Here is a 20,167-nt window from a genome sequence, read left to right as displayed (position 1 = left end):
CTGGAAACTGTGTGTGTTTGTGGGGTTTGGGGTTGGGTTTTTATTCTTTCTAAGTGAAATCATGGACAGGGTATGCAGCTTATACAGTGTTTGATGCTAGTTAAATGCTGACCCTCCTGATTTTGTGAGGTTGAAATTGTAGAGATGGAAACACTTCGAAATTTCAAGTGTTACATAAGGTTAAGTTTTCTGGAGTTAATGTATTCCTTGGCATCTGCACTGTGCTTAAATGAAACAGCACTAATGGTGTTAAATATGCTGTCCACTTTGGTCCTCTGAACTCTGACTTAAGCACTGGCTTAGATTCAAATTGCTTTACTTTGCTGCTGTTTTCCTTTGCAGGCAAATTTTGAGGAGTGAACGAGAGGTACCAGACTCGATGAGTTTCCAGCGAAATGTCGGAAAAGTCAGGCCAGAGCACAAAAGCAAAGGACGGAAAAACGAAGTATGCAACACTCAGTCTGTTTAATACTTACAAGGGAAAGTCGCTGGAAACTCAGAAAACCACAGGTGAGTAAACTGTCTTTAGTGTTGCGTTCTTTCAGTTTCATCATTACTGCAGTGCTAATTAAGAGTGCAAAGTATATGAGCACTTAACCACAGCAAGGCCTTTTTTATAACTGCTTGGTCCAGCAGTTAAGTGAAGGATTCTGGCAAGCAGTGTTCATTATAGCTTCTGGTGAGCTGTGAACAAGAGTATCAGTGCAGAGAGACACAGCGTTTGCGGTCTAGTAGGATGCAGAATGTAAGCAAATAAGAAGCTTTATAGCTGCAGTCTCCATTTGTTATCAGCAGATGACAAACCATTCCCTGGCTGTGCCTTTCACTGCAGTCACTCACTTTCACATCCGGTGCTTTGTCTGTTTTACAGTCAAACACTGGGTGAAGCTTAGACTAACATCTCAAATAAGGTGACTGTGGGCCTGCTTTTGCATGATTCCTTGCATCAGGAACCAAGGGGGAATGACATCCTGAAGGTTTTGAATTTGACATAGTTGCCTAAATTGAGGGTAAAAGAGGGAAAGTATGTTCAAACCTTGTTAAAGTCTGCCAGTATTATTTTTAAAGGTTGAATCTTATATGTTTGTAATGATACAACTTGTCCAAGACAGTAACTTGTACTTGTTCACCTGAGCTGATTAGTTGGTAGGTTGAATGTCCTGTGTGGTGCATTAGCTTCATATTGCTGCTTCACACTTGTGGTCTGGAGTAAATGCAGTTTGGAGGAATGTTTTTGCAAGGGCAACGTCTGCCAACTGAAATTGCAGCAAAAAAGAAATGGGCTGGACCCATCTGGGTATTCCTGGACTCATCAGTGTACATTAAGCTCCCAAAGGAGCAAGAGAATTATGTTTGACAAAATATTGAAGGATATTAAGACATGGACATCATATTTTAAATGGCTCCTCTAGCTTTCTGTCACTGAGTGTTTGTGTATAAAGGTGGGGCCACATGTCCTCTTTAGTCTCTGGAATAGGCTAAACATAATGACTCAGTGTTCATGAAGTACTCAAGTTATCCCAAACCATCTATTTCCCTTTGTTAAAAACAACATTATGAAGCATTTTGAATTTCTTAATCTCTTAGATTTTTCTGACTTTCTTGCAAGACACTTTTACTAGCTTTGCATAAACACTGACTGCTGTCAGCATTAACTTGCCCTTTCTGTTTTGGCATGCAGTTGCCGCACGCCATGGATTGCAGAGTCTTGGAAAAGTTGCTGTTTCCAGGAGGATGCCTCCCCCAGCCAACCTCCCCAGCCTCAAAGCAGAGAACAAAGGCAATGACCCCAATGTGAACATTGTGCCTAAAGACGGCACAGGGTGGGCTTCAAAACAAGAACAGCACGAAGAAGAAAAGTAAGTATCAGTGAGCTCTGGCTTGATTGGCTGTGCCATTTCTCTCAACTTTTCCCAAAGCTAGAGATGGGCAGGGCCTGGAAGGGAATTGGCTAGACTTAACTGTCTTCTAGGTAGCTACTAGAGATTAAAGAGCACCAGTATTAATCTTTGTGAGGAAGAGTGTTCCTATTAGAGAGACAGCTAAGAGAACCAACCAACACATGCACAAAAAGCCCCTCACACTTAAATTCAAAGTAGTATGCTTTAAAATTCCATATGAGGGGAAGAGTATCTCCTTTAGCCACTTGATGTGGCTTCCTGTGGTGTAAGTTCTGATGTCTGCTTAAAGGCAATATTATAGCACATTATTGTGAGATCAGTGTAATCCCCTCAAAGTTCTCTGGGAACTCTAGGGGGAACCCTGAGGGGCACAGCAGCTAAATTAAATAATAGCTTGCAAGTTCATGAGAGTATGTTTAATTGTGCTGATGTATGGCAGAGAAAGCTCAAAAACTCTTGGTGTGTATGCATTTGTTTGAATCTCTGCTTTATCTTCCTAATAGTTCTTAGTATTTGCACTTTAATTTCTTTGGCTAGAATGGCATAAATTCTAAAGGCTTCACAAAATTTTTCTGTCTTAAACTCTACACTGTTTCACAGTCTTTCAGTATGTGAAAGAAACAAAATAGAAGTGGTGGCAATGTTGATGAACTGCTGTTTACTGTGTATAGTATAAATTTCCCATGCTCAGTAGTTTCATCTGCTCAATTGGTTTTACATTTGTAACAGCTAAAGAAAATAGAAACTGAAACTTTTGGGGTTCTAATTGGAAAGTATTTAAAGGCATGTTTTCTTGCCATGTAAGCTTAAAATAGGATGTGATTCTTACCACATAAGTAGAAGCAAGATGTGTTAATTCTTTATCATACAAATTGTTCTGAAAACGGCTTAGTGGCAGAGACACTGACTGTGTGCTGTGAGCATTTGTGGAAGCAGGAGATGAGGTTTAAAGGTTTTCCTTCCCATCCTCCTGTCCCTTTATTTCTCTTTGTGTGCTTTCCTACATGTAAATATCAGGTTTTGACATCTCTCTAAAAAGCTGTTGGACTTCAGGAATATAGTGTAGTGTTTAGCTTTTTTTTTTAAGCTTATGAAACTATAAATTTACAGTCTTCTGCCCTGTGTTGTGTGTGGTGCTTCAACAGCATCTTTGTGTGCTTGAAGGTAAATCTGTTTTGAGCAAGTAAGTAGCTTGTTGACTAAAACACATGTTGTCTATATCTTTGTCTGCCTTTCCATGGGCTGCTGTGTGTGGTACAAGTGTATTTCAGTAGTTGATGTTATGTTTAAGTAAGTAGCTGTCCCTTATCTGCAGTTGGAAGTTGTTTGTATTTTCATATGTATTATTCTGATAAAGGCCTAGATGACTGCATACGAGTGAAACTAGTGGGGGAAGGGATTCAGTCACAGGGACAGGTGTGTATGTCAGACCATGAGTCATTTCTCCTAAAGCTGGACCATCTAACCTGTTGGTTCAAGTCTTCAGACCATGTGTGTAGCTACTGCTGTATTTCTGTGATACTTGAACACGTTTGAAATGCTGCAGTTCACGTTTTATTGTTCCTCTCACAGCTGTTGAGGGTAAAGGTAACATCTTGATAACAGCTTGCTTTAGTTTAATGCTTTTTCTTTTGTATCACTGTTTTAGAGGCCACATAGGAGTGAGTTGTTCCCCGGAATTATGAAAATTAATTTTTATTACTGTTTTCCTGAGTTGTCATTTGTTCTGTGGGCATTGCCTCAGTCCCTTTTTCCTGGATAGTGCAGCCTGATGTGTACTGATGTGATGAATTCAGCTGAGTTCCTTCCTTCATCCATACCCGTACCTACAGGACAGTGCTTGGATAACTAAAGCTCTAAGTGGGCTTGGCTTTGAACCAGGGTAGAAATGGAAGGAATAGTTTCTTTCCCCAGTCTTGTTCCTTGTTTCACTTGTGTGTGACAAAGCGCAGCCATGTAAGTTACAACTTCCCCAAAGTCTGCTTAGAAAATGTGCAGCTGTAAGGAAAAACAACTAGGTGGAAACAGGAAAAAAAGAGATTATAAAAAGTTACCATTTTCTCTGGAAATAAATGAAAATTGCATTCAGTTATCCTTATGAGAAGCATTATATTTACAGCTGTGTCAGTTCTCAGACTCCTGTGTAGTGCTTTGGGTTGATTGCTGCAGAAACCAAGTGGAACTGACTTCTCACTGGTAGGCCTCAGAAATTTAGGATTGCTTTAGGATTTATTTAAAGTGTTTGCAACTGTTTCTTCGGTGTTAACTGACATGATACTGCACTAGTTATCTCTTGACTGGTATAATAAAGTGATTCTAGGCTACAGGATTTGCTCCTCAGTTCCTATTTTATCACAAGTTACTGCTAATGAGCTGGAGGTCTTGACTTGTATATTCTAATGCTTTGGGTCTTAAGTTATCTGAATATGCAGATTTTAGAAATAGCTTTTGTCGAAAGAAGCTAATACCACTGAATCTGCAGACTAGAAGGGTCTTGTGTTACTTGGGTTTTTTACACTGGATAAAATGAGTGCTTATGTCTGCCTCTCCATGGATGGTGAAACTGAGACCATTTCTTAAGACTTCTCGGCTCAAATTCATGGTACCCATACAATTTTTCATGATGTCTTTAGTTTCCCTTATCAGTTCCTTTTACTTCATAATTTCTGACATAAGTTTGCCTTCTTTCTCTCAGTTCATGGTAGTCTTGAAATGTTTTCCTCTATTATAAACTCCCCATGCAAGAGAACATTATTCCAAGTTATCCTTTTTAGTGGTTGTAGATTGATTGTTTTTTTGATTGTCCAGTAGACTACATTAAAAGTTATGATTCTCTTCATGCCTGACTGCATTTTCTGCCCAGCCATTTTCATTCTTTCCTCTTTGGGAAATGTACTCTTGAAAGAATTAGCTAATTTATTCCATTTTTTGACTGTTACTATAACAACTCCTTTTACATAAGAAAATGCTTTTTCTGCAGAAAAGTAGTTGTTGGTTCTTCAGCTGCACAGCTCCCTCATTTCATTCACTTGTTTGCAGTAGTGATCCTGAAGATCTTTTTCTGTGCTCACCCTCTTGTATTGACAAGTGCTTTTCCTCCCGTTGCAGACAGCCAGACGTGCCGCAGACACAGCCAAAACCTGCTGTTCCTGCTCCTCCAGAAGCAGCTCCTGTTGCCAAATCATGGGCCAACACCAAACCAGGTGGACAGGATGGTAAGTGCTGTTCAAGGTGCAGGGGGTTCTTGGTTGACTGGGCAGGCTGTGACTTCTGCTGGGAGAGACTTCCACACTCAGCACTCATTTGAGTCTTGACTGGGCCAGTTGGGACTCTGGGAATTTGTCACTCCAGTGAGCTCCAGCTGGATTTATCAGTAGGTCTGACTGCTTTGTAAAAGATTGGCAAAGTCACCTCTTCTGAACTGACAGGAGAATGGTGGTGACAATGTAAAAACTTGAACATGGCTGGGGAAAATTGCAGTCAGTGGTGACAACACATACAGTTTTGGCATGGGAAGAACTGCTATAAGCAATTGGTGATCATTCTGGTAATTATTTTGTGCAAAGAGTGTATAGTTTTGCTTCTGTTTAAGTGTATGCTACTGCAATACTTTTTCCTTTATTCTGTAGGTTTCTTGGTTATTTTGGTATCAAAGTGATAGTGTTCAAGTAGTTGTTTTCTGGGAAAAACATTAAGGGTATGTTTTGGGGTTTTTTAACATAATTGTGTGAAAGGATCGAGAACTGTTTCCATCAGCGTGAATCTTAGCTGAGTGTTTTCATCACAGATGTAAAATCATAACTAAATCTTAAGGAGATTTTTTAAAAGGCTTCTGGAGTGAGAGGTTACTTAGAATTCCTGTGTCTCCATTATGAAAAATAACTGCAACATGTTTTATACCATAAATTTGAGTCTTTCAAGCTTTCTGTGGCTAGAAAATGGAGTTTAGGCATTTAGGTTAAAGAAGTGAATTCTCTTCTGAACAGAGATCTTAAAACAGTAAAATCTGAATTGCATGGAGGTAACTTAGACATTGTATGGAGTTTGTTAGCATCACGTATTAAAGGATTTTGGCCTTTTGGCACTAAGTATGAGAAGTGACAATTCTAGATTCTACAATTCTTGCTCTCCTCTCTGATGTTCGGTGTTTCCTGCATTGTCAAATAGAGGAACTTTTTTCTTTTAAGCTTTTACAAGATTCCTCTGGAGAAAAGAAAAGGGGCTAAAACTGGTGCAGAGTGATGTGCATACCAACCTTCCTGCATAAAGCGATAAGATCATCTCCATGACACAGGAAATAGTGATTCGGCTCAGTGGCTTCAGAATGCATTTAGCTCATTATTTTGTAGTTACCATGGCAGCTTGTGTGCCAAGCCCAGATGGCACCCTCATTGCATTCAATTAGTGCAGGGGTGGGTTTGCTGCTTCAAGGAGAAATGCTGAATGTGAATTGGCATCAGCTGCTTGCTGTCCTCCTATGTTTGAAACTCAGGATACAACTGTTGTGCTCATGCTTTCCTGATCTGCAGTTGGCTGATAGAACTTGTCGTTTTTCCAGATGCCTTTTAAGTGTTCCAGCAATCACTCAGCTGGCTGCCTTGTGCTCCTGTAAAACTTGAGAGAGGCAAGACTAAACCCTTCTCTGATCCTGCTGGTGGCCATGTGGAAAGAAAAGGTTTCTGAAATGTAATGGCAGCATGTACTCTTCAGCTCATGCACTGGCTAAAAGATGGGGTTAAATGCCATCTGGGTAGTGTGGCTGAGGTTTTTGGTCCCATTAAGGAGGTCCTTGGATGTAACTTCTTGGGAACATCACAGTCCAGTGTCCATTAACAAAAACAAAGTTAACAAGATCTGCAGTATGTGAAGTCAGAATGAAAATTGAAATATTTCAAGGCAATTTGTAGGCACAGGGATAGAGAGTGGTATTTGCTGTTGTGCCTTTACAAAGTACAGAGTAAGGAATTTATCCTGTGTGTGACTCTCAATGTTAAAAAACACCCAAGCAAACAAAAGCCCATTAAGATCTCTGCATTTTATCACTGTGAATGATTCTTCCACAGATCAGAGAGCGGAAGCTCTTCTTGTTGTTGAAAAAGCATTTGGTGGGGATTGGGAGGTTTGGATGGCATATGTTCAGATCCGTTTTTGTGAGTTCACCCTATAATCTGTGTACTCTGTAAGCTCCTAGAGCAGCCAGTGGTAGAGACAGGTGTGGGAACAGGGTATTATTCAGGCTGTTGCAGGAGAAATCTCCCCTCAGTAAGATTATCAGTGATTTGGCACTAGAATGCTAGTGACCTAGGTCACTAGCCATTATGTGCATGGGGAGGGAAAGAAGTTGATGCAAAATAGGTGGCAACAAAACCTTCTGAAGAGGAAGACAGCCTGTATATTTGGCTTCTGTACCATGTAGAACAGAAGTCTTTCATTCCAGCCTTGAGTTACGATGTTAAAGGTTTTAGAAATCAAGAATTTTACAGTTCTGGTACTTTTCTCATAATGTAGGAGCTGTGGCCTTTTAAAGTTCTGAAGATTTATTATTAGAGCAGTAATTAATCATAAAGGCATTTGCAATAACATAGCTGCCCATTCTTGGGTGGACTGTAGCTGTAGAATAAAAAGATGGAAATTTTTGTCTGGAAGGAGTGGGGAAAAGTGTTTACAGAGCTGAGGAGCGTCAGGTGCTCCCTGTGTTAGGCCTTGTTCCATTGTCCATTACTCTCTGGTGCTTCTGGATTTTTCTCAGCCTCAGCAGGTTTGATAGTTGGTCTAGTAAATTTAACAACTTCATTAGCAAATGTGAACACTATACAAGGATTGCTCTTGACTTACATAAATTGTATTACCAGTAAATGAACGTGGCTTCAGTGTTCACTTTCAAAGGATGATCAGGCTTCTGTTGCTTTCTGAACTGTTCTGACTGCAGAAAATGGTGACTCTGTGAATATCTTGCTCTGTAGGTCCACCTATCCCAGTAAATAGTTATTTCCAGCAAGAATTTCCCAGTCTGCCGGCAGCTGGGGATCAGGAAAAGTCAGGCAAAGACAAAGATGCACCTGAAGACCATGGATCAGGACCCAACCTGCGGCCACAAAGTAAGTGCATACTACAAATCTGTGACATGGTGTGTGTGTGTGTGCCCTGGCCATGGGAATGTGGAACTCATTCAGAGGTTACTTGTGCCCTCTACAAAAATTGTTTTAATCAACACACTCCTGTGCTGAAGATGGGGATATTTGGGGCTTTGTTCTTCTTTCCTGAGTTCCTGGTATGAAAAATATGGTGTTTAATGCTATCACTTTTCATTTTCCCAGTCAGTCAGTCCTCTGTGCTCTGAGGAACATTTGTTAGTTGCTCAGTACTGGCGTTGTCTAACCTACAGCTGCTAGATGTCAGAACAGCTAAAATAGGTATTTAAAGAGCTCTCCTAATACTAACTAATTATATAAATCATCATGAGGACTGTCCCCAAATGGTTTTTACTCATAAGAGAATAGCCTGAAAAATCTTGAATAGGAAGTTTAATCTACGGGATAGCAAAAGAGTGGATTGTGGTTTGAAAAGTGGTGGCATCTTTAGCTCATGGCTGTGGTGCTGTGGCTGGATCTGTTTCAGCTGTAGCAGATTAGATGTGACAAGCACCATGACAGTGCTGGGTTTACATCTCTCTGTGAAAAATGTGTATTGCTTCCACAGATCCTTTTAATGAAGAGGCACTTGGGACTGTGCTTGTTACTGGGGGGGGAGGAAACGAGGTTCCTTTCTCCCTCAGAAGTTTGTTTTTTGTTTGATGCCTAGGGATCCTGTCTTGCAGTGTGGGTGGCACTATCTTGTTCCAGTGATAAGCACTATGTGCACTGTTTTTAAAGAGCCTGGCTCTCAAGGATTCCTTGTCTCCTTTCTGTGTTGCAGGCCTTGTTTTTCCTTGGTTTATTTGTCAGGTCCTGCATGTGCCTGTTTAGGTCTTCATTTGATTTTGATATAAAGAATAATTTGTCAGGGAATTTGAGGGATGTCCAATACCAAATGAGGAGAACAGAGTGTCTGTTCCAGCCTCCTGCAGGCAGTTACAGTTTTGGTCAGCACTGTACATGCTATATTAAGCCCTTCTTTCATGTCTGACAGCAGAAAGCTAAATGAACTTGGCGAGTATTGCCCCTATAGCAGCTGTGCTCCCCAGCAGAGATAAGTGCAAGAGCTGTAATGGATACTTAGGAGCATAGTTTATCACTCCTTAAAGGGTTTGTGCCCCTGGAGGAACATTACTTACTCTGTGTGTCTGAAGTTTTGTTAGTCCCATGGATTTGAGCATTGCTGCTACGTTTACTCTGTTTTTCTTCTGTCCTAACCCGTGATCTGTAGGCAGAAACTCCTAAAAGATTAGGCTGTCTGGCACAAGTGACAGGTCATTGAAATCTCTTATTTTTCCTGGACTTTTTGCTGGACATTCACACCCAGCAGTACAGCCCTCATCACTTCTATTCCATCCTTTTCAAGAAGAGATACAAGCCAGATTCTGGATATTTGTATTCATTCTGACATACATCTGTGTGTTATCTTTCTTTTCGAGCTGCTTGGGAGGTTCCTGGTAGGCCTTCGCTGCTTTCGACGCTTGATCTTTCTCTTGACAGCATCTTCACACTGAGTCAAGAGTGGCCCACTTAGCACAGCTAAATCTGTTTTCTCTCCTGTGCTGTAATCAGTATCCTTCCTAAACTGTATGCTCTTTTGGAAGGTAGAGTAGGACAGCTAGTGCAGTCCATAAATTTAGTTCTGACCCTTCAGGAACACATCTGGATTTAGGGCTGAAGAGGATTAGGAAACTGCTTCTGTTTTCTCAGGTGGTGTTCTGCCAATTGACAGGGTGACAGGAATGACAGATACCAACAAAAAGAAAAGGTTTATTTTACTATAGGTGCTTAAAATAAACATGAAAAAGAATAATGCCATTATATGGTTAACTTGCCATGCCCTGATTCAAGCAGCACAGACTGTAAATGAAATGTGAAAGGTAATGCGCCTAATCATTACCATATGCAAGAAGGAATAGTGATTAAGAGAGATATATCACTAATTGCCCCAATACTTTCCCATCCCCCAGACCCACAGTCGCTGGGGAGCCCCTGGGTGCAGTGAGGGTTTGGAGAGCCTTTCCCAGCAGTTGGGAAGTCCTGCACAGTGCGTCCACTCGTAGCTGAGGTGTCCAGAGTCACTGCAAGGGGGTCCAGTTTTTATGGGCCAAATCAGCAGGCTAAAAATTACCTGTATTTGTTTCGGTTTGATGCAGAAAACATCTGGTGGTGCTCCCCTCTGACCACCAAGGCCAGGGCTTGGCCAGAGCCCAGGACGTGATGGAGGAGTTTCCTAAAATACTCTGCAGATAACTGCATGGCCTTGCAGCTTCCTTGGCGCAAGACCATGTGAAAGTTACCAGTCCAAATTTCCGAAAATACAGTGCAAGCAGCTTCATGGCCTTGGAGCTTCCTTGGCACAGGCATCTGGAAGTTACCAGTCTTTAAGACACCTTATTTATCTCTAACAACACCTGGCGTAAGGAGTTTGCTAAAGCTATATTTATTATTCGCAGTTTACCCAACTAGCGCAATTACAAGATGGTCAGTATCCATCTATAAGTGAACTCTGGCTTTGGCCTGATGTCCAAGCCCCAGCATTTCTAGTGACCATTGCTTGTTTCAGGACCAGATATGTCTGTGTGTCTGCACAGGTTGCTGTGTCACTGAGAAGTGCCTGGGAAGAATGTGGTTTTCAGCATCCTGCCTGCAGATCTGTAGTATGAAGTCGATTCTTGGTTGTTCTTGTACTGATTCTGTCCATGCAGATGGCACTAGGTGAAGGGAAGGGGATAATAAGAACTCTCCTGTTCTCCAACAGATCAAGATGCTAAGGCTCCGGGTCAAGAAGATGGGAATGCCACAGCAGCAGAACAAAGCGATGGCCAGAAGGCAGGAGAGAAGAGGGATGTGCGGTTGCCACAGGTCCCTCAGCCCAAGCTGAATGGCCAGCAGCAGCCACCCATTTCATCTCAGTACAGAGCCATGATGCCACCCTATGTAAGTCATGGTTACAGGAATAGTGTTGAAGCAGCAGGGATTGATTATTGATTGGCTAGTGGGATTTCCCTATGCTCCTTTCTCTTCCCTTCATGGAATGCTTAGGAGTTCTGCTAGAAGGGTGGGATTGAAACCAGTGCCTCAGAAGCTGTGGCTATCTGTTGCTACTCCTGCTACACCAAGTCTGAACTTATCAGGAGTTGATTAACACTTCTAATCACTCCACCTCAGTGACTTGATGTCACATACTTGTGATATTCAGCAGCCCATCTTGAGTGAAGGGTCCTGCTCTGCTTCCATTGAGATTACTTTGATGGTCTCAGTATTCTTAATGCACTGATACTTTTTAATGAATGGCTCTTGCTTCTAAACCTTTTTTAGATGTTTGGTCAGTATCCCAGAATGGCATATCCTCCTTCCATGCAAGGTCCAACAAGATTTCCCAATTCTGAGCCTAGCAGGTAAGAAACATTACAAGTGTTGTTTGTTGTGTGGGTATGAAGTCTGTGACCTAATTAATAAAGAAAAATTTGCACTGAGTATCTCAATGATGATTATACAGTGCATAAGAAGTGCCACTTCTTCCCAAGTTTGGCTTGTGTGGCACAGTGCTTGATTTGTTGATTTGTGCTTGAAGACTGCAAACCCTGAGGGAATTCTGCACATTATGTGGTTTTTGACTGGGGAAAGCAGGGGTCGCCTGGGGACGTCTTTGAAACTTTAACCAGTATTTTGCCTGTGAAGCAACTCTTCCATTGCTATAGTGAAAGTAATTAATTCCTGGTTCTCAACTCTAATGCTTTCCAATTAAAGTAAGGCTCTAATGCATTATAAAATTAGTTTTCCACCTTTCTGTGCTTTTCTCTGTAGTTGAGGATGGCTGTGCATATGCAAGAGGACATAGGGGATGCTGTAGGCAGTGGGGTACCAACTGTCAGGTGATCTGTGGTTGGGATCAGGAAGAGGATGGAAAGGCTCAGAGGGATGAATGGGAGAACTTGTGATAGGAGTAGAGAGATGGTACAGAATCCTTGTCAGTGAGAAAGTGTGAAAAGTATCAAGAATACCTCTGAGGTGCATAAACTGGCACTAATAAGGATGCCAGATCTATGCAGTGTGTTGTTTGAAAGGTACAAGGCATGTGGTTTTCTGCTGCCAACTCTTGTTTGGGTTTTGTGAAGTGTGCAAGCAAGGCTGTAGCATCCAGTGCTTCCTTTCACAAAGAACCACCTGGTGGTGTAGCAGTAATTACTCAAATCGCAGTAGTCACATACAGACAAGAGTTCACGCTTACTGTGTTTGAGAGACCAGGACTTTCTATTTCAAGTAATTGTCATACAAGTTGACCTTTTATCTAGTCATCTGTGGCTAAATAGTGACAGTGGCCTTGTTTGTCTCTCCTGCAGAGGCCCCAGGGGCAGAGGTCCCCCGTCGTGGTGTTCAGAGCCTATCGAGCGCCCGTCCATTCTGAGTGCTAGCGAACTCAAGGAGCTTGATAAATTCGATAATCTAGATGCTGAGGCTGATGAAGGCTGGGCAGGTAAGAACATCAGATTCAGAGCCTGTTACTTGTACATTGGATGTTTCTGGAAGATTAATTGAATATTCGTTTATGCATCAGGTGCTCAGAGTGAAGTGGATTACACTGAGCAGTTGAACTTCAGCGACGATGATGAGCAAGGAAGTAGTCAAAAAGAGAAGGAAAGTGGGTGAGTTGGTGTTGCCAGTTGGTTGTGAAATGTCACTTAACTAGCCTAGCTTTTGGGAAGATGGAATGAAAGAAGTGCAAGTAGTCATTCCAATAACATTTATTCCAGTAATTTAATATTGTATTAAATTGCATAACTGCCTGCAGACTCCAGTCAGCTGGGCGTGTAGTGGAAGTTATCCTTGCTGTGAGCAGCTTAGGCTAAGAAACACTTAGGCTGGGAAGATAAATCACTGAATACCTGTGTGGAGTATGCATTCCATTTTTCACTTCTTTGCACACAGTGATGAGCAAACACCATCGAAAGATTCCCAGAGTCCTGATGGCCAGAAGGAAGCTGAAGAACAGACAAGTGCTAAGTCTGCCACCCAGGTTTCCACAGCAGCAGCCAAAGGGTCTTATGGCAAAAGCTCTCAGCCTGAGCAGGTTTGTGTGCTCTTCTCTTCAGCTCTGCTGGCAACAGCCTCATCAGGAGAGGTCTGACTCAGGTGTCTTTCCAAACTGTCAGGTCAATTAAGGTTATGAACATGAGTGAAAGCATTAGCTACTGAAAGCATTATCTGAGCTGTGGTAACTGATCAGGTGCTGCTCAGTCAACTTAGCTGCCTCTGGTCGCAAAATAAAAATAGAATGTCTTCATCTAGTGTGTTCTGAGCCACAGTTGTGAGGGGGTGAGAGCTCTTGTGTCAGTTACTGTGGCTCAGCTGATGAGCTTTAACTCTACTCCTGTGTGTCCATCCCTGTAACTGAATGAAGCATTCTGGTGTTTATGTTTTCCAGTGGCACAGGGTAAATAGCCCTCACGTTTTACATGGGCGCGGGGGTTTTGGTGTCATGGCACACTTACTGCACTGCAGCTTAACTGTAATGTGAGCTCACTTCTCCCCTCTCAGCCCAGTAGATTTTCTACAGACCACATAGAATTCATCAGCTTTTTGGTTTTCTCTAGTGGAGGTGAATTGGCAACCATCTCAGCTTATGCCTGCTTCAGCCCTGATTTTATTATTTTAAATTTTATTTTTTCCCAGGAAAAGCTACTGTTGGCTTTGTCTGAACATTTCCCAGAATATTTTCTCTTGACACCAGTAATAATGAAGATGGAGGATTTGGGGTTGGTTTTACTTGCACTTACTGTAGAGAGAAAGATCACATTGTTTTGGGGGGTTTGATGCTACATTGAATCTGAGGAAAACAGTTCAGTAGAAAACAGCCTAAAATTTGTCCTCTTGGCTGTTGTTATAATCTTGCTTAACCCTGGAACTGTGTTTGATCCAACAGGATCGAGGTCCACCACAGCCTTCTATACATGAAAGAGGTGGTCCTGCTCTTCATCCCAAATCTATTCTACCACCGGTAAGAAAGATTGGAGTTGTCCTTATTTCCTTGAGTTAAATTCTTTAATGCTGTATTGGAGGGATTTAGACTAGAAAAAGTGAAAATATGCTTCGCATAGCAATAAAGCTTTTCCTTAACAAATAAAATGATTGTAGTGTCTGGGGCCAGTGGGAATGGGACCTCAACACAGCCATGCTGCTAATTGTGTAAAGCAGTCCCATCTTTGTAAGTGGCCTGAGAAACACACAAGAATTTCAGGAGCGTTTTGTTATCCAGCCCCATGTGGGAACTAGAGAGGACAGGAGCAGGGAACAGTCCTGGAGGGCTGGCTGCCAGGACAGATCCAGAGATGAAGTCCCAAATGAAATATGAACTAAAATCTGTTATCCTCAGCTACCTTGAAATTCTTTGGCTCCTTGGGGGCCTTTTGCCTGAGATCTGCCCTGAGTCTCTGAGATTTAGAGCAGCCTGTAACCAAATCTAAGAGACATTTGTCATCTTTCCTGTCACTTTGCGTTGGTGATGGGGAAGGAGGGGCGACATGAGCTCAACCTGAATCTTTACCCCTCCTTTCTGAGCTTAGGTTGTGAGAGTCTGAACTGGATCAGGAAGGTGGGGGCTTGCTTTTTCATCCACGTTTTGCTTTGTAAAGCTCTTATGCAGATTACATGTGTTGGCACATAGTTAACAAGTAATGTTACAGCGGGTTGTTCATATAGCATATGTTCAACTTCATTCATCTTTACCTTGCAGCACCCTCCTCCCCCTGATCGCCAGGTGGGACCTGGAAGGCAGGGACCCTTTCCCCCTAAACCAGTCCCAGATGAAGATGAAATTTGGAAGCAGAGAAGAAGACAACAGTCAGAGATATCAGCCGCAGTCGAGCGAGCCCGTAAGCGGCGAGAAGAGGAGGAAAGGAGAATGGAGGAGCAGCGAAAAGCAGCTTGTGCTGAAAAGCTGAAACGGTTAAATGAGAAATTTGGCTGCATGACAAAACCCTCCCGAGAAGACCCTCTGAAAGAGAGAGAAAGGGAGCGAGAACGGGAAAGAGAAAGAGAGAGGGAAAGGGAACGGGAGAGGGAAAAAGAGAGGGAGCGGGAGAGGGAGCGAGAAAAAGAGAGGGAGAAGGAAAAGGAAAAAGAGAGGGAAAGGGAGAAGGAAAAGGAAAAAGAAGAAAAAGAAAAACTGGAGAAGGCAAAAGAACAAGAAGTGGAGAAAGAAAAAGAAAAAGAGGTGGAGAAAGAAGAGAAGGAGAATGACAAAGAGAAAGAAGAGGAGAAACCAGCACATGAGGTTCCTGAGCCTGTAGAACCTGTGGCAACACCTGTAGTAGAAAAACAAGAAAGTGAAACCAAGAATAACAAGGAAGAAAAAGGTATGTTTGCACACAGGTAGGAGTTGTCCGTCTTAAAGCTGAGTCACAGGGCATGGTTGTAGTCTAGAAGTCTAATTTGCATACCTAATGAGCCCAGTGCATCTAGAGCTTTCATTTTCCTGGCACATTGTGGCTGATAACTGTCCTTTGAGCTAGACCTGTTTGCCCAGCTCATCAGAACATTAAGGAACAGACTGGGTTCTGTGACCTTAGGCTGGACTTCGAAGAATATAGCAAGAAAAGCAGGCTATCTCCTCTTCCTGAAGTAGGGTCAGCCACCCATGTGGCTGAAAAGGCAATGCAAGTTATTTCAGCAAGCCTAGAGAAGTAGACACCAAGGGCATGTATTTAAACTTGGTGTGTTTTTTTGCAGCAAGACTTGCATGAACAAGAGAACTGTTAGACTGTGCATAGTAAGGTTGTGTTGTGTTATCTTTCAAATGGATAACACCAAGTGCCAAAGCAAACCTTGGTTCCTTAAAAAAGTTGATTCAAATGCAGTGTGGTGTCACTGGTACAGCACTTCTTAAATCATGTAATAGTTCCAGCCTAAATGTCAGTGGTTGATTACCCAGTGTATTTGAGTTTTAAAGGGACAGATTTATTAACAACAGTTCTGTTTTGAGGGTTTGTTCTTACCTTTTCTTTGCCTTTGTTAGAGTTGGAAACAAAGACTGTAAAGTACAAGCAGGCAGACATTTTGCAACAGCATTCTTTATCTGACATTTGGTGAAATTGTTACAGTATTGAGATTGACTCATCTCCCACGTGTGGGTTTTCTGTTGTTTTTTTCAGAAGACCAACCAGTCTTTACTCGACAAGACAGTGGTCGGAATGAGAAGGAGATTTCACAGGTGACCCATGAGAGTGAACCAGATTCAGGAACTCAGCCTCGTCCTGCTGTTTCCTCAGGCTATTCTAAGCAGTTCCAGAAATCTTTACCACCAAGATTTCAGAGGCAGCAGGTAATGAACCAGTTCATGTAAGAAGGAAGCTCATTTAAAGAATGTCTTCTGCTCCATTCTGAATAAGAACATGACCAGAGGAGTTTCAAAAGGCCTAAGTTGTTGGTTTCCAGCTTCTATAGCATCCATGGTGTTGACAGGAATTGCTCTGTGTGAAACACTTCATATCCCTTGCAACTTATATCAGTGAGCAGGAGACAAGAGAGGCTTTAAAACTGGCCCACACTGGCATTGCCCTGTGGTTGCCTATGGAACCTGCAGTCTGATGATCGATTAATATCTCTGCAGCTTTGTGACACTCAAAAATGGGATTGAAACTTGAGTCCTGTGGTCTGAAGAGCATTTTGCATTAATGACATGCCAGAAGTATAGGTTGTTCTGTGTCTCAGCTGGACACCAGCAAAGCTGTGGCTATTCTGAATTGCCCAGTCTGGTTTTCTCCCTGTTCTGGTTCATTCTGATGCATGTTTACCATTAATTTCAGAATGCTTAGTGTTCTGGAGATAATTGTACTTGTTGTTTCTAAGAGTTATTTGAGTTCTGCTCAAGTCTTCATCTTAACAAAAAGTCCTGTAACTGTTCTCTGTTATGCAGGAGCAAATGAAACAGCAGCAATGGCAACAACAGCAGCAAGGTGTCCTTCCCCAGTCTGCTCCCTCCCAGCCTTCCAGTGGCCCTGTGCCCCCTCCCCAGCACAGACCCCTCTACCAGCCCATGCAGCCACATCCTCAGCATTTGGCTTCCATGGGCTTTGACCCGCGGTGGCTTATGATGCAGTCTTACATGGACCCACGAATGATGTCAGGAAGACCTGCAATGGATATGCCTCCTATTCATCCAGGTAAAATCCAGAAGCATTTTTTGACTGTTGAGTTCCTGTGCCCCCTCCCCAGCACAGACCCCTCTACCAGCCCATGCAGCCACATCCTCAGCATTTGGCTTCCATGGGCTTTGACCCGCGGTGGCTTATGATGCAGTCTTACATGGACCCACGAATGATGTCAGGAAGACCTGCAATGGATATGCCTCCTATTCATCCAGGTAAAATCCAGAAGCATTTTTTGACTGTTGAGTTTACTTTGACATAAGTTCCCTAACCATACTGTTCAGTGAATGAGTGGAGTGTTAAAAAGAAACCCACGTTGTTTTATTGTTTAGATTTTAGTCATATGTGACTGAAAAGATTATAGACCTATGTGAATGTATGAAGGAAAATCACAGCTATCACGCTGCAGGCATGTTGGTGACAGTTAAGATGATTCAGAATGTCAGCATAAGCCTTACATTGTTACAGGTAGTAAAGCTGGCAGGAGTGAGGTTGAACTGAGGAAAACAGTATATTTACTGTGTTACATGTTAGCCCTTGGCACTGCATTGCTTCCTAAAAAAAAGCCATGGAGTTTTGCTATTTTTGTGTTACATATTAGCAACTCCAGAGTCTTAATATGTGGTTTCAGATTATTGGCTCTAAAAACTACTTTTTAATTTGTGGAATGGCCATCTAACTTGCAGTTAGGAAAGCTGTTTGCCATAAATAATAGAAGTCCATCATGTAAATGTAACAGAGATACCTGCCCAAGTAATTGAGCAAGGGAATAAGTATCCTCAGTGAGTGCAGGGAATGAACAGAGGAAATGGCTGGTTAGGCAAAACCAGTGAAAACTACTACACAAAAAAAAAGAGGAGTCCTTAAAAGAGTACAAAACCACACCTGTGTGTACACTCATCTTGCCTTTGGCCATTCACATCTTACAGCAGAAACTTCATCCACAAGTTTGCAGGTCTACAGACCTGGTTGTTCTCATAATGATGGAAACAAACAGCTTTTTCCTTTTGTTGCTGTGTAGGGTACTAGTGGTGAGTATGATTTAGTCATTCTGAGGTCACCTGGCAGTGAATAGACATTTGGTTTCAACAACGGAGGGTCAGAGGAAAGGAGGCTGGAGGAGAGAGAATAGCATTCCATAGTATCTCCTGATATGCTTTTTGTCTTGAGATGGTTTTCTTTGCTAATGTTAAACTTATTTCAATTGCTGAACTTAACTCTGTCACAGGAATTATGCCTCCCAAACCACTGATGAGAAGAGAGCAGATGGAGGGGTCAGCAGCTGGTTCAGATTCGTTTGAGCACATGGCTCGCTCAGCACGAGAGCACTCTGTGCCTCTGTCCGAGCCCCGCATGATGTGGGGCTCAGACCCCTACCCACACACAGAGTCTCAGCAATCTGCTTCTCCTCCCAAAGTGTTGGAAGAGCCTGATGATTTGAGGTAAGCCTGAGTTAGTGCCACTGCATGTTACCTCTCCGAGTCATTCGTACTTACACACTTGGCTGTGTAACTGAAGTTGAAAAATGCAGTTCGAACTGAGTTGCAGCTGCTCTTTACACAAAACTTTGAAGGGACTTGTGACTGGGGGGTGCAGCATACTTGGTGCTGTTGTAGAAAACAAAATGCTTTGTAACAGGGTGTAAAAAGACAATTTAGCCTTTGTTTAGGGGCCTTAACCTAATTTGATAGATGGTGATTGCCAAAACATTTTAAACGCTTGGTTTTGTGGAACACTCCTGCAGTGTTACCCTGTTCTGCATCTGCTCTCCATTCTACCCATATTAGAGAACTTGTGTGATGTAGATTCATTTCAGAAGTGGCATATTAAGTACCAGTGGTGTAAAGCAGTCGCTTTTGTCCTTTGCTGCATGATGAAAGCTCAGGAAAGCTCTTCCTCTACATCTTAGAAGTACTCCCAAATTCTCTTTGCTCTACTGCTGTCTGAGTAGTACTTGGGTGCTTCATTAAAATCCTTATCTATTATTTCCTGGAGCTGACATTAATCCTTAATAGAAAATAATTTGATTTGAGTGAATATGTGGAAGTAAAATTCTTCCCTGTATGCGCTAACATTCTTAATTGCTTTCTGCTTAGGTCTGAGGCACGCTTGGAGCAAGAACGAGTTGCTGTCCCTGCTAGTGCTTATCCTGTAGAACACAACCAGTTGGACTCGCACCCAAAGACCGAATTTTTCAGAGAATCAGGAGAGGTAGAGGTACAGAAGTTCCCAAGCAGGCCTTTGGAAGATGTACAGCCTCTCCAAACTGACACATCTAACACAGCAGTAAATTTTGATGGAGTGAATGAGAAAGTTACACGTAGCTCTCCAGATCTGGTGCCTGTGGGGGAAAGTCACTCTTCTCTAAAGAGAAGCATTTCCCATGGTTCAAGTCACTCTCTAAAATCAGAAGACCAGAGGAATGAAACAGCAGCAAATATCCCTAAATTAAATACAAGGCCTGTAGAGACAAAGGAGACAATTGAGAGACTTGAGATTAAACCGAAAAAAGAAATTCTGATCAATAATAGAACATCAGAAGGACCAAAACCTGAAAAAACTTTCAAACCTAAGTCTGAAACAAGGTGGGGTCCTAGGCCAGGGTATGGCAGGAGAGATGACGGTGGCGATAGACCAGTGAGAAGATCAGGTCCTATTAAAAAACCTGTGCTTAGAGACATGAAGGAGGAGCGTGAACAGAGAGAAGAGCGTGAGCAAAGAAAAGAGAAAGAAGGAGAAAAGACATCCAGCGAAAAACCCACCAAGTCCGAAAAAAGTGACAAAAAGGAAGCACCTCAAGTGCCACTGCCTCAGGCTGAGCAGGAGACATCGGCCTCCAGCAGCACTCCTGTGGCTAAGAAGATAATCCAGGATGCTGCCCCGGCCGCAGCGAGCCAGGAGAGCAGCCAGAGCGAGGCTGCAGCCAAAGCCCCAGTGCCGCCCCCCACGCCTGTGGTCCAGCAGCAGCTCCCAGCAGCCCAGC

At 42.6% G+C, this 20,167-nt stretch overlaps 1 protein-coding gene across 1 annotated transcript; it reads left to right on the top strand.

Moving 5' to 3' along the window:
• Positions 1-395: 395 nt before the first annotated feature.
• Positions 396-20,139, top strand: LOC103797356 (protein PRRC2C-like; the record flags this gene model as incomplete). Its single annotated transcript, XM_009069568.1, has 15 exons — positions 396-510; positions 1,682-1,859; positions 5,010-5,116; positions 7,865-7,999; positions 10,797-10,975; positions 11,357-11,436; positions 12,382-12,515; positions 12,597-12,684; positions 12,968-13,109; positions 13,962-14,036; positions 14,772-15,393; positions 16,192-16,358; positions 16,953-17,199; positions 18,413-18,626; positions 19,281-20,139. Coding segments are annotated over exons 1-15 (3,342 nt in total), but the record flags the coding sequence as incomplete, so codon positions are not given.
• Positions 20,140-20,167: the final 28 nt, after the last annotated feature.

This window comes from Acanthisitta chloris, unplaced genomic scaffold (genome assembly GCF_000695815.1).
Source record: "Acanthisitta chloris isolate BGI_N310 unplaced genomic scaffold, ASM69581v1 scaffold10082, whole genome shotgun sequence".
NCBI classification, from domain to species: domain Eukaryota; kingdom Metazoa; phylum Chordata; class Aves; order Passeriformes; family Acanthisittidae; genus Acanthisitta; species Acanthisitta chloris.
The sequence above is the reverse complement of the archived record's forward strand: the minus strand, read 5'-3'. Positions and strand labels throughout refer to the sequence as shown.